Source organism: Penicillium pulvis, assembly GCF_028828015.1.
Source record: "Penicillium pulvis strain IBT 33274 chromosome Unknown contig_7_segment1_segment0, whole genome shotgun sequence".
Taxonomy (NCBI): domain Eukaryota; kingdom Fungi; phylum Ascomycota; class Eurotiomycetes; order Eurotiales; family Aspergillaceae; genus Penicillium; species Penicillium pulvis.
Genome location: NW_026643079.1, coordinates 392,113 through 405,530, shown reverse-complemented (window position 1 = coordinate 405,530; position 13,418 = coordinate 392,113). Strand labels below are relative to the sequence as shown.

General features: G+C 49.4%; 5 protein-coding genes across 5 annotated transcripts; all 5 read right to left on the bottom strand.

Annotated features, from left to right (window-relative positions):
* Positions 1–124: 124 nt before the first annotated feature.
* Positions 125–1,516, bottom strand: N7503_008090 (uncharacterized protein; the record flags this gene model as incomplete). The annotated part of the gene is made up of 5 exons (XM_057067637.1): positions 125–623; positions 684–1,060; positions 1,109–1,176; positions 1,226–1,262; positions 1,316–1,516. 5 exons carry the CDS (start codon positions 1,514–1,516, stop codon positions 125–127), a joined length of 1,182 nt encoding a protein of 393 aa, XP_056918492.1.
* A 1,876-nt stretch (positions 1,517–3,392) lies between these two features.
* Positions 3,393–5,318, bottom strand: N7503_008089 (FAD-binding oxidoreductase; the record flags this gene model as incomplete). The annotated part of the gene is made up of 6 exons (XM_057067636.1): positions 3,393–3,679; positions 3,731–4,052; positions 4,103–4,602; positions 4,649–4,789; positions 4,836–5,017; positions 5,068–5,318. The coding sequence occupies 6 exons, from the start codon at positions 5,316–5,318 to the stop codon at positions 3,393–3,395; spliced, it is 1,683 nt and encodes a 560-aa protein (XP_056918491.1).
* Positions 5,319–5,668: 350 nt separating this feature from the next.
* N7503_008088 (uncharacterized protein) lies at positions 5,669–6,779 on the bottom strand (the record flags this gene model as incomplete). The annotated part of the gene is made up of 2 exons (XM_057067635.1): positions 5,669–6,682; positions 6,729–6,779. 2 exons carry the CDS (start codon positions 6,777–6,779, stop codon positions 5,669–5,671), a joined length of 1,065 nt encoding a protein of 354 aa, XP_056918490.1.
* A 616-nt stretch (positions 6,780–7,395) lies between these two features.
* On the bottom strand, positions 7,396–8,395 carry N7503_008087 (uncharacterized protein; the record flags this gene model as incomplete). Its single annotated transcript, XM_057067634.1, has 2 exons — positions 7,396–7,669; positions 7,740–8,395. 2 exons carry the CDS (start codon positions 8,393–8,395, stop codon positions 7,396–7,398), a joined length of 930 nt encoding a protein of 309 aa, XP_056918489.1.
* A 1,102-nt stretch (positions 8,396–9,497) lies between these two features.
* N7503_008086 (uncharacterized protein) lies at positions 9,498–12,419 on the bottom strand (the record flags this gene model as incomplete). Its single annotated transcript, XM_057067633.1, has 1 exon — positions 9,498–12,419. One exon carries the CDS (start codon positions 12,417–12,419, stop codon positions 9,498–9,500), a length of 2,922 nt encoding a protein of 973 aa, XP_056918488.1.
* Between the last annotated feature and the right edge of the window lie 999 nt (positions 12,420–13,418).

The following is a 13,418-nucleotide window of genomic DNA, read 5'->3' as shown; positions in this document are numbered from 1 at the left end:
TTTCATCACGACATTGTACATAGAATGATTTGCATCAAAACAGGATTGCGCACCATAAGAATATTTGAGATAAATTCGAGTGATGTAGGATTGTAAAAGCAAAGCTAACTCCAAAGCCACATAATCAACATGATTCAGATCCAATTTCACTTTTCCGATCAATCGTAACCTCGACATCATGCTGAACCCGAATATAATTCAGTCCCAGATATTCCTCGAGGGGATTCAAATCCCGATCAGGCTCGGGACTAGCCTCAACCCGAGCAGCATGAGCAAATAACCTAACAACATCATCCTCCTTCTTACCACCAAAGGAATCGATAGGTGTAATACTGCGTTCCATGCTACTCGCGTTCATACTAGCTCCAGTCCCGTGGAAGATCTCACGAATAGAACCCCTTGCTCGAGAAGGCATATGTTTCCGAATGTAGTAGTTGTGTTCGAGTTGAAGTGCCCATTGCACGATTGGCTGCATTGCTGGAAGGCACGAGCCAATCACTGAGATACAAGGTTCGATCGTAGACCAGAGGCATACTGGTGCTATGGTCCAGGTTATGTCGATAAGACCATCACCTTTGATTTTTGTTAAGTAGTGAATTCGGATGACGCTTGCAGCAAAGACACTATTGTAAAACCGTTAGTATCACCTAGATGAGCATTATTGGAGGCCGGGAGAGACATACAAACATCCCAAGAGCAAAACAAGAGAGACCATAATCTTCTGCGCAACACGCATCTTCAACCGCCAAACAATTGGGATCGGAACTGCCATAACGAGGAAGTCGCAAACCACATTCGTAGCAGCGTTGCCGATATAATAGTTATAAAAACTGTATCGATAATGTCCGCCTGTCTCATCGGCAATTTGTGTCCAGAAATATGAGATTGGCGCGGGCGCAAAGCAAAGGGCGACGGTGCATCCGATGAACCAGCCGATAGCGAAGAAACAAGCTAGCCAGTTGAGGGGATTCATGCCGAAGACGCGGCGGTAGAACATAAGGATTGAGATCTTGATCATGCAGAGTTCGAAATTATAGATTACTAGGGATACGAATAGCATCTTGATCGTGTTAGTGAATGTTTAATCCTTGTAGATTGGTTAGCGTACCTTTTTCATGGTGATCATGTGCCCGACTGTACAGAGCCAAACATGTTTCCCGAGTCCGTAGTGATCGGCTAGAGAGTATTAGATAACGTTGAGGCAGTGAAGCGGATTGGTACATACCGACGAAATTAATGGCGAATAATGCCCCGAGGGGAGCCTGTTCATTCAGTCAGAGCTTAGAATGACATATCGATTTGCCTCCAAACTCACCATGGCAATAATCATAATCCAGTCATCGACTCGCAGCGTCTTATTAGTACGGATGCGAACATAGATGCGTATCGGTAGAACGATCGCTGCTAAAGCACACACGACAATGATGGCGATATTATTACCAAGATTTTGGTCTTGGGAGAGATCCACCCCCGCCGGCGGGGGTGAGAGCTCTGCGATAGTTGTTGACAGATTCATCTGTGCAGTCTGCCAGCAGACGATGACACGATGACGAGGATCAGGCTTTCTTCTCGTCTTCTCTTCGCTAGTCGCCTATCACTTCGGTCGCCTATCCTGGAACCTCAAGTGCTGGTGCTGACAGTATAAAGGTAGGACCAGCAAGGGTCACAAAGTAGAGCTCGCGCATGCCGGATCAGCCATCAACTTAAGGCAGGGCAGGACTGAAATAGCTACATGACCATGTGGCGATTCCCCCGCTACGACCCGTCATAGCGAATAATAAATGCAGAAAAAAGGATGGGCATTGGGGCCATTGTGGTAATCTTGGGGGCCGGGGAACTTTGTACAGGAAGAGTGGGTTTTGACCCCCAACTTGTTAGATTAAAGTCAAGTTCGCTGTTTTCGCGTACCCAAATGGGGGCGGAAGTATACTTTCTCGGTCTGTGATTGGCTGAAAGGACATGATCCTGAAGGATTTATGCCAAGGATGATAACTCCGGTCTTGCAAGTATTTTAATCTGACTTGCATGGAAATGCCAAAAAGAGGGGAGACTATATTTGAGAGACTGGATAATCCATGGATTCGTCTTGGATTAAGTTTAAGCATGTGGAGTGAGGGTGACCCCGGGCCGTATGTTGGGATGCAGGGAAGTTACTGAAATTAAGATTCGCAGGGTTGCAATCTTTGTCCACGGCAGCCCCAAATGCATGGCTGGTGAGGGCGTAATGGTGTGCTCGATACATGGGCCTGTATGCAGGGTGCGTCACTGATTGTGCGTTATGATGTACCTGTTGATCCTGTGGGGGCCATAGTATCCCAGTTTACGCTTATCTAGCTGCATAAGTTACGGGAAAACGAGGAATTGTTGTATGAGGAATATCTAGTTGGCTAACCTTGTCTTTCTGTCTCTCGGGTTTATCAGCCTGTTTTGAACCAATCCCAAAATGAGCTGCAAGGCTGGGTAGCGTTATTACCACAAATAGCTCTGTTCGCCACAAGCATTTCGATAATAATGGCTTCAAGTCAGCAAGTAAGCAAGTCAGCAATCGAAACTCCTTTCTAGAAGCCAGTTGTAGGTTTATCTGAAACACACAATGGTTCTCGCAGTTGTTTCAGAACCTAAAGATCTACAGGTCACCGAACTGGATCCACCTCTTTACCGAACAGCCCACTAAGATGTCTCTGGACCCAAGGATGAAGTGGACCAAACGCGCTTGCTACCGATTGTGAACATAGTATGCGGTAAGTCCTGAGATTATACGTCACAAGGCACGGGGCACAGGGCACAGGTTATTTCCCGTTTTGACATTCGGTCATGTCATGTCATGGTCTCCACCCAGAGGAAAAGACCCAAGTCTGTACCTTGCATACAAATGGCTATGTTGTGAGTTTATTGTGAGTTTATTGCCAGGGTGAGAGACCCTGATAATAGAAAGGTTTAAAGGCAGCCCCTTCGAACCTGGTCCTCCGCAATGTGCAAAGAAACCCACCCATCTAAACTGAAGACCCTCCAGCAGTCTTCATTGATCCTATAGCCGATGTGCTCAAATTAGGAACTGTGATCATACCACTATAGTGGCCAAAGCCATAGCCACAGCCTCAGCCAAAACAGAAGAACTACCAGGTTGGGATTGGCCACTCAGAAAGGATCCGTATCACGAAGCCCGTGCACCACCACCCATTGCCTCATTTGGAACAACTAAAACAGAAGAAAGAGCCGCCCTTAAAGCAAAAGCCTTGGGAGGCGCAGGATTCTCAAATCTTCAGATTTGAAGAGGCGTTGTGCGTTAATATTCAAGTGTCCATCACATCATTACCCTGTAGAAGTATTGATATTCACCCCAATGTAAAAGAAGTCTGGAGATAGGTACAAACAGCTTGCATACACTCAAATCAAAGCTTCCACTGATTCTTCTGGTATTGGCGAGGCCATACACCCGATTTGCCCGGCGCCATAATCCCATTAGGGTCAATGGCATTCTTCAGAAGCTCATTGAATTTCAAAAAGGCTCCATCATTCCAATTATAGGTACCCATAATCTGATCCATGACAGCCAAGTGCGTCCGATACTCTCCCCAACCCTTAGCAGCACAATCATCAATAAGTGTTTTGATCAGCCAGTGTGCTTTTTTCTTCTGTGCGGCATCCTTTTTGTTGAATACAATACAGACAATGTGATCTGAAGCTGAGATTAGTTGAAGATACCAATGAGTAATGGGAAAATACGTACGCATCTCTCGCATGCCAATCGTGAAAGTTCCGATGAAATCTAGACCGGCTTCGTGGCATCTCTTCTTCGTTACGGCGTATTGCTCCATCGCGTCCTTTCCTTGGACCGGGGCAATTGGTGAGAAGAATAGATGAGCTCCGTTGGGAAGCCAGTCTATCCATTTGAGTTCATCGTACGTCGGGATACCCTGCATGGTCTTGTGTCGGATGCGAAGGACCGAGTTCTCGGGTGTGTCCTCCGGGAAGAAGAACTGAGCGCCCGGTATGGCGGAAAAGGCCTCTTTGACGGCGGCCCAAAGGGCATTTCGAATCGGTTCGGGGCCCTGCAATAATATTAGTATCCTATTCAACCCCCGTGGGTAAGAAACCTCACATAAAGTGCTCCGTAGAAATTCCATCTGCCAAGTTTGAGCTTCTTGGCAATTGCATCCAAGTCTTCCTCTCCGAGTGGCTCGGTCTTCGAGGTATAATCCTTCTTGGGCCCCATGACTGCGGCATCCATCAAGATATGCCGGATGGTAGGAACATTTTGAAGCGCCATGTTCAACCGAAGCGGGCGGATAATATCAACTGCCAGCTTCAAGTCCTCTTCCCGGGGAATGGTTACAAGGTAAGACTGATACCCACCTGGATTAGGCATTAGCCACATCCCAAGCTTTGTCACGATACCAAAGTTCGACTGGGTAAAGATCCCATCGACATATGGACCGAATCCATAATTGAATAGCTGGGCTGTCTTGTTCCACGGCTGATCTTCTGGTTTGAGACCTGTTGTCTCTGGACGGCTAGGGTCTGGGAGAGCCCCCATTCCTGTTCGTAGAAGTTCGCCATTGGGAAGAATGACTTCCATACCGCTGTGCATCATCCAGTGGTCTGATAGGTTAGTTGATGGCAGTAGTGTAGTATTTGTGATACGTACCGCCATACGGTGTGTAGCCCACACCGCGTTCCATTGTATTTCCAAGGACAGAACCACCGCCGATGTCAGGGGTGTCGATCCAGAGTTTGTCTTGTAGGTTATTGGCGACGAGATAGTCATACAGCATTTGGAAAGTTACACCTGAAATTATGTAAGCCATATCCAAAGAATTGGCTTGTTCTCTTACCTGGTTCTAGAAGACAGTATGCGCCCTCCACATTGACTTCTAGAATTTTGTTCATGTTTTTGCCCATGTTGAGCACCAGACTGCCTGATACACGAGGCGCAGCACCGCCATATCCAGAGTTTCGTCCGATGGAAATCGGCCAAAGGGGGAATGACAGCGTGTTAGCTAGTCGGACGATCGCTCTGTTTCACACGTTAGTAGGCTTCTGTAATTCTTGATGTTCTGCACATACTGAACGTCGGAAACATTTCGAGGCGCTACTACCGCAGAGGCAAGGAAATAATCCTGCTCCATCACATGGTGAGGGTCGTGTGTATATGTCGGATCCATGTATGACTTGTCGTCAATTTGATCCTTGGACGTAATGATGTCGACATTCTCGACACCAACGAGTATGGTTATCTCTTCGATGAATTTATTGAAATCGGCGAGGGTCACCTTGGGAGGCAGCGCCAAAGGAGTGAACTTGTGAGAATCAGACATCTTTTGAACGAGTCTTGAGATACTTTAATGAGGAATTGCGAAAGCGACGAAATTTGGAGAGCTGGTTTCATCAAATACCTGGACCCGCTGTCATGCATTGTCTGACGAATACCACCCCGTCCACACCCTTGATTGCAAGCGAGCTCCACCTTGCTTCGTGTCAACGCTTCAAGTGCTATAATGGGAAATGATAGCCAGTGATGAACTTAGGGGTCAGCTGAAGCTACCACAGCGGTGTGGTGATAGGGAGGAGAAGCCCCACTGACATCACGTCTAGATGGGGCCGAAGAGGGGAAGAATGGAGTATCTCGGCAAATGCACCTGAGGTGTTCATGTCAAGTGATATATCTCTAAATAGAACCATCTAAGCAAACAACAAGCTTCTTACCCTCCAAGTCATTCAAGCGCTCCATATAAGAATTTAGTAATGGCATGGCAACCATTATGACCTTCGGCACAACCACACCTCGACGCACAAACTCCGCGGCCTCGGCAATATCAGCTCGATCCCCCGTAATGCTGCCGATCATTCTAATTCCATAGTCAATCAAAGTCAGTGGATGAATCGACATCTTCAACGGTGGCGGCGGGATTCCAACGGCAACAAGCGTCGCGAAATAATCCAGACACTCGATCGAAGACTCATACGCCGACACAACACCCGCACAAACGATAGCAGCCGCACAAAGCTTCCCACCTGTCTCCCTCAATACCGCGCTCTTCAAGTCCTGATCCTCTTCATAATCGATGTAGATCTCCGCCCCGGCCTCGATGACAATCTCTCCCCTTTTTGAACCCCCGTCAACGCCGATAGGCCGATACCCCATCGCTTTCGCATAAGAAACAGCCAACGCCCCAACTCCACCCCCAGCACCAGAAACAAGCACCCATGATCCGGGGGTAATCCCGGCAACCTTCAGTGCCTTATAAGCCGTAACGCCAGCACACATCACCGGTGCCAGTAACTCAGGAGAAACGTTCTCCGGTAAAGGCGTAATGTAGCGCTCCGGAACAGCCACATAAGACGTCAATGTGCCCGAAACATCGCGACCACTGAATACCTGCGTCTCGCATCGAGTCGTATCTCGTGCACAATTTTGACACGAGCCACACGCATCACGGATCCAGCCTACACCGACCGTTTGACCGAGCACGGCATTAGGACTGGTACATGCGGCTCCGACTTGTATGACTTTCCCAACTCCTTCGTGGCCGAGGATGTGCTGGGTTGGACCTAGATAGCCTTTTGCGAGTGTAATATCTGTGCCACAGACCCCTGTTACGGAGAGTTTGACGAGGACTTGTTGCGGGGTAATTGTGGGGACTGGAACATTCGCAATGCTGAAGGCGATGTCCGGACCAGGCTGGAATTGTGAGTCGAGATCAATATGTGGATTGAATTGGACTTACGTTCTGGAGAATGGAGGCCTTTTGGGTTTCGGGGATGTTTATATCGGGCATTGTGAAATTGTATTGGTAATTGAGATGGCCTGCATGAATCGAGGTAGATATTCACCCCTCTTTGGTATATTATAAGGTACAATAAGATATATCCTCACTGATGATGAAAAAGGTTGCTGCTCTTTTGTTGGATCAATCTTTGTCGAGGTAATGAAATGCCATTGTTTAGCCAATTGGGTTGACGATCTTGTCACATGATGGACACCTTAGCGACTTGGCCAAAAAAAATGCAGGAGAAGCAGTAATATTCCACTATCTTTATTTCCGACCGAACAATATTGTTTAAGAATTTGAATGCAATATCATTCCATTTAATCACATGGATTGTCAAGCAAAGCAGATCTAGAGTGCCTGACGAAACCGGGGGCTTCCCCGTGGGTTGGCCCATGGGTCAAGCAGTATGAGCCTTCTCGCGCTTAAGATGTGATCTATCATCTTTTATTCCACCTCCACCATTGCAATTAAGCTCATTGCGCCACGGTGCAAGTTAATCCTTGAGAGCTTAATTATAGAATGACGTAATTCATCAACATCAATAGTATAAACATGGTTCTTCCATGCCCTCCATATCCCATTAAGCATCATTTGATCTAACCGGAACCGGAAACAATCATAATCAAACCAGCGGGTCGCGCATATTCCTGACCCTCCGCACGATCTTCGAAAACACCGGCCGAATGAATTCCTGCAACCACAACGGAGCCGCCCGAATAGACCCGGCTAACGAAAGATGCCCCGGAAGAATAACCTGTCCACTCCTCCTTGTCACGATCTGCTCAACGATAACATCCGAGACAGCCTTCGGGGACATAATAGGTTGTCCGAAGTGGGATTGGTGATCTGTGAAACCCTTGATCATGGGCGTCCCAACCCAAAGTGGATGAATGATGCTAACAATCATCAGTAAACCAAAAAACATCTCATAAGAATATCATGTTGCTGGCTACTATATAAACTAACCTCGTCCGCACATTCGGCGCATTATACCAATACTTCAATTCCTGCCTCAACCCTTCGTGGAAAACAAGCGCCGAGGCTTTCGAACAACAATAATCCACCATCTCGCCCACGGCCACGAAACTAGCAACGCTTGCTACCGTGATGACGTGGCCGCGGTTCTCTCGGATCATATACGGGAGAAACTCCTTGACCAACAGGTAGTGGGCAAGATTGTTCACTTCGTACGTCCGTCTAATCTTTTCCTCTGTCTTCTCGAGGATTGTTCCATGTTCGAAAACGCCGGCGTTGTTAATTAGAATAGTTGGGTCGCCGTGTTCTGTTTTAATGAGGCGGGCTACTTCGGATATTTCCTTGGAGGATGTGATGTCGGCTTGGTAGAAGATCACGTTGCGAGGGAGAGTGTATGTTGGCTTCTGGATATCGAGGACTATCACGTGGAGTTGTTGGTTGGAAAGATCTTCCGCCAATTGTTTTCCTATTCCGCTTGTGCCGCCTGTCAACAGAACCAATTCGTTTTCCGGGTCCCATTCTTCCGTGCGTTGAAAGTTATTCAACACCAATTGGGAAAATCTCTTGTGCGCGTAGTAGGCTAAAAGCGAACTTCCGAGTGCTCCTAGGAATATAGTTGAGCGGAGGTTGGTGTTGACGGTATTCATAGTGCGCTCCGAGAGCCACTGCATCCACTTTTCATTACTCATGACAGAAAGAAAAACAACTTGGCTGGTAGACTTTTGCTAAGACCAACCGTGCCATATTTATTCTCGGGTCGCTCAGCTGCTCCGAGGTCTTCGTCGCAAGGTTCATCCAATCTCTTAGTAGTTTGCTTTTGGAGTACCCACATCCGGCTAGTCCGACGAACTAAGTCTGCGCTCGTCCGAAAAAGCCGATGTCAGATCACCCGTCATTCGTGTATCGGATAATATAACCAGACTTTGCTGGTTTTCGATTTGTGCCTGCGGCCGAGCGTTTTCCACGTGTGGTTGCACAGGCGCTTAATGCACGGTTCTGCTGGGCCTATTATGACCCCTGTAAGTAGAAGAGGCTCCAGACATGAATGGTTCGTGAAGAAGATCCCCCAATTTTTGAGTTTGTAGGTCCATTTCTGAGTGCCATTGACCGTGAAGATCTGCTGATCGTGATTGTTTGATTTTTTATCATGAAATTATCGCGTGAAATCGGTCGCAGATGGATATCAGCAGGTGCCGTGTTTGTTCATGCTGAGCTGATTGTGATTGAATGCCAGCCTATCAGGTTGAAGTTTTGATTATGGGTCAGCTCATGCGTCGCCTCGGGCCGTGTGGCCCCACTGACAAAGGCATTTATGTGCCTGCAGTGGAACCGAGCTATGGTTCGTGTCAGCGAGGTTGGTACGTGTTATTACATGCTTCAAGGGTGTGGTGCATATCCGCATGTTCATTAATGCATGTGCACTAATACTGGACTTCAATCGATGGTTATGTTGGAGGTTCAGGGGAGCCACGACAAGGTAACACCGAGTTGATCTGAGTGAGCTTATCAGAGATATGCGGGAAAGTAAAGGGGAGATAAGAGACCAGAAAATGGGAGCACTTGAGGGCATTATGGGTAGTTCCTCATCATTGCCCTGGTCATCTACCCCAATCTAACACGGGCTACACAGAAGAGCGATCCGAAGAGAAAATAGACAAAAAAATAAATAATATCATTAAACGCATTAATCATATCCAGGATAAATAAAAGTCCTTTCAATCATGAGAATACATAATCATAGTCAACTCCTTACAGGGAGTTCAGAATCCCATCAATCAACGGCAACAAGGCCGAGACATCATCAATAATAGTAGCCGTCTCGTTCACGAACTTGGTGGTAAGTAGGTCACCAGCGTTGGTCAGAAGGGAGTGCAATTCCTTGATAGTAGCCGGCTGCAGGAGGGATTCGAGCTCGGGCATAGACTTGTCGAGACTGCTCACCAGACCGCTGAGGGACTTGACAGTCGAGGGCGTGAGGAGCTCGCCAGCCTCGTCGATAAGGTTCTTGGTATCGGTGACGAAGGCGGTGTCCAGGAGGGTGGTTCCGTTGCCCAAGAGGTAGGTCAGGTTCTTGAGGGTCGTGGCGTTGAGGAAGTCCGCGGTAATATTGGGGACGACTGGCACCAGGTGGTTGAGGAGCTCGCTGAGACCGCCCACCACGTAGGGTGTCAGGAGATCGTGAGCGCCCGAGATGAGGGACTCGGTCTCGTTGACAAAGGTTGGCGAGAGGAGGTCGTTGGCGTTCATCAGGAGGGAGGAGATCATCTCGATGGTGTCCTTGGTGAGGAGCTTCTCGACCTCGGGGAGGAGCGGGGTCACCTCGCTGAGGATACTCTTGAGACCAGAGACCAGCGATGGGGTGAGCAGATCGTCCGCGCTGCTGACCAGGCTCTGGGTCTGGTTGACGAATGAGCTGGTGAGGAGGGCATTGCCGTTGTTGAGCAGGTCCTCGAGCTCCTCCAAGGTTTCCTTGGTGAGGAAGGTCTTGATCTCTGGGAGCAGAGGAACGACAGCGCTGAGGATCTCCTTGAGAGCGTTCGACACCGAGGTGGTCAAGAGACCAGCAGCGCTGGCCACGAGAGACTTTGTCTCTGATACAAAGGAGTCGGAAAGCAGGTCGTTGCCGTTGGTGAGCAGAGTCTGGATGTCGGTGATAGTGGCCTTGGTGAGAAGGCTCTTGAGCTCCGGAAGCAATGGCACAACAGCGTTGAGAAGCTCCTTGAGCGAGTTGCTGACCGAAGTAGTAAGTAAGGCAGAAGCACCAGCCACGAGAGACTTGGTCTCCGAAACAAAGGAGTCGGACAGCAGGTCGTTGCCGTTGGTGAGCAAAGTCTGGATGTCCGAGATAGTGTCGTTGGTGAGCAGGCCCTTGATCTCGGGGAGCAGTGGCACAACAGCATTGAGAATCTCTTTGAGCGAGTTGCTGACCGAAGTAGTAAGCAAAGCAGAAGCACCAGCCACAAGCGTCTTGGTCTCCGAAACGAACGAATCGGATAGAAGATCGTTGCCGTTGGTGAGCAAAGTCTGAATATCGGTGATAGTGGCCTTGGTGAGTAGGCTCTTGATCTCCGGAAGCAATGGCACGACAGCATTGAGAATCTCCTTGAGCGAGTTGCTGACCGAAGTAGTAAGTAAGGCAGAAGCACCAGCCACGAGAGACTTGGTCTCCGAAACAAAGGAGTCGGACAGCAGGTCGTTGCCGTTGGTGAGCAGAGTCTGGATTTCCGAGATAGTGTCGTTGGTGAGCAGGCCCTTGATCTCCGGCAGCAATGGCACAACAGCATTGAGAATCTCCTTGAGTGAGTTGCTGACAGAGGTAGTAAGCAGGTCAGAGGCTGAAGCAACCAGGCTCTTGGTCTCAGAGACAAAGTTCGCAGAGAGCAAGGAATTGCCATTCTTGAGCAGACTCTCCAGGTCATTAAAGGTCGAGACAGTGAGGAAGGACTTGAGCTGGGGCAGCAGAGGCACAACAGCATTAAGGATCTCCTTGAGAGCGTTGGTTACGGATGTGGTCAGGAGAGCAGTGGCGCTCTTGATCAAGTTCTGGGTCTCGGTGACGAAGGACTCTGTCAGAAGAGAGTTGCCGTTCTTCAGCAAGCTGGCGAGCTCGTCGAAAGTCTCCTTGGTGAGGAAGTCCTCCAAGTTGGGCAGTAGGGTGACGACATCGCCCAAGATCTTCTTCAGGGCGTTGGTCACATCAGTAGTCAGCAGATCGTTGGCGTTGTTAACCAGGCTCTCAATAGACTTGACATTCTTGGCACTGAGCAAGTCGTCAGCATTGTCGATAAGGTCGTTAACCTTGTCGATGTTGTTAAGCAGCTTCTCAATGCCAGCCAGGTTCTGGTCAGACAGCAGAACATCCGCCTTGTCCAGGATGTTGCTCAAGGTCTTGGTGTTCTTAGCCGACAAGAGAGTGTTGGCATTGGTAATGAGGTCACCAATAGCCTGGGTGTTCTCGGTGGAAAGCAGGACTCGGATGTTGGTATCAACAGGGGGAGCCAGACTGGTGGACAGATACTTGAAAGTTGAGGTGACCTCGTTCAAGAAATCGGGGTTCAACAGATTCTCCAGACCCGAGGCCAACTCACTCAGATCAGTGCCAATGGAGCTAAGACCAGAACCAGACAGAAGGCTCTCAATGCTGCTTAGAAGGCCACTGCTACTGCTGCTGCTGCTACTTGAGTCGGTAGAGTCGGTAGACGAGGATTTGGTGCTAGAGCTAGTAGCTGTGCTCTCGGTGTTGGCAGACTCAGCAGCCGCGCTAGCACTAGCAGTGGAAGCGGCAGCGCTGTTCGTAGCAGCGGCAGCAATCGAGTTTACGGTGTTGGCATCGGCGGTAGCAGCGTTGGCTGAGGCAGCATTGGCCGAGGCAGCATTGGCATTCGCATTAGCAGCTGCACTGGTGGCTGTGTCCTCAGCGGACTCCTCCGAATTGGCAGCATTGGCGGCGGCGGCGGTTGTTGCGGCGGCCTCCGCAGCATTGGAATTGGCATTGGCTGCGGTGGTAGCCGCATTTGCAATGGTATCGGCCACATTGTCGGCAGCAGCAGCCACGCTGTTCTGACTGTCAGCAGCAGAAGCAGCAGCCGTGGATGCTGCAGCGGTAGGCGACGCGCCTGTGACCGAGGAGACGGCCAGGAAGGCAGTCGCAAGGACTGGAATAAAACGCATGTTGTCGGTGTGGCTCCAATATCTTGTGTATGCGTTTAATCCGCAGTCACAATGGGCGTCGGGCTATATTGAAACCGCGAAAGGAGAGCCTGGGGAGAAAAGACCATGGACGCGGGTCGCACCAGGTCTTTATTTTGGCGGGTCGTGGGATCGTCCATCTGGGGTATCATTTCGGGGGAAGCCTCCTCCACCCGAGTCTTGCGCTAAGAGGCTGTGGTGGAGGAAACCGAGATGTGGATCGCCGTCCGAGGCAGCAAGCTCGCCATGTGATGAGCAGGAAAAAGCAAAATCCCGTCACATCACTAGCATTGAGAATCGCATCTTTGACATCACTCGGGTTCCTGGGGCTTGAGCGGTGCGCCATCGACCGGGGTATCTGGGGGGGAACTAGGCCGGTTCCGAGGCAAAGGGGAGCCCATAGTTCGAACGAACCCAGTTCAGGGGCGTAGAACGACCAGTTCACATGTGTTCCGTTATTTTGGCATTGTTTAATTTCGTGGCTTTTGTGGAGTTAGGTCGTGTTGGAGAGGAAGCAAGAACGGACTAAGGGGTTAGCGGCAGGGAGCTAAACCCAGAAGAGCGGATCGTTCTCCACGTCGACGCCCATTGTTGGGTCGAACTGGACAGACCAAAGACCAAAATGAGGGGTTTTCGGAGCTAGAGCTAGAAATGGCAGCAAGACCTACCCCGGACCTTCTTAAGCGGGGCCTAAGTGGGGCATTATTGGATGCAGAGCCTTGGAATTGGCAGTGTCCTGCGTCCTGCGTCTACGGTGGAACCCGCCGATCATTACTCCACATGAACATAATACGCCGGAGAGAAAGACAAATAAAAACGGCTGTCATTGGTTCGACTGCCAGGGACCAAAGACCCTGCACAGGTTCCTGGATGCATCATTTAATATTCCATAATGATGGCGAGTGCTGCATGTCTGTTTAGTTCTGTGTAGTCCTGTTTTTTTTTTCTATGCTTCGCTTGTTAGAGCCGTCAAGCAAACTA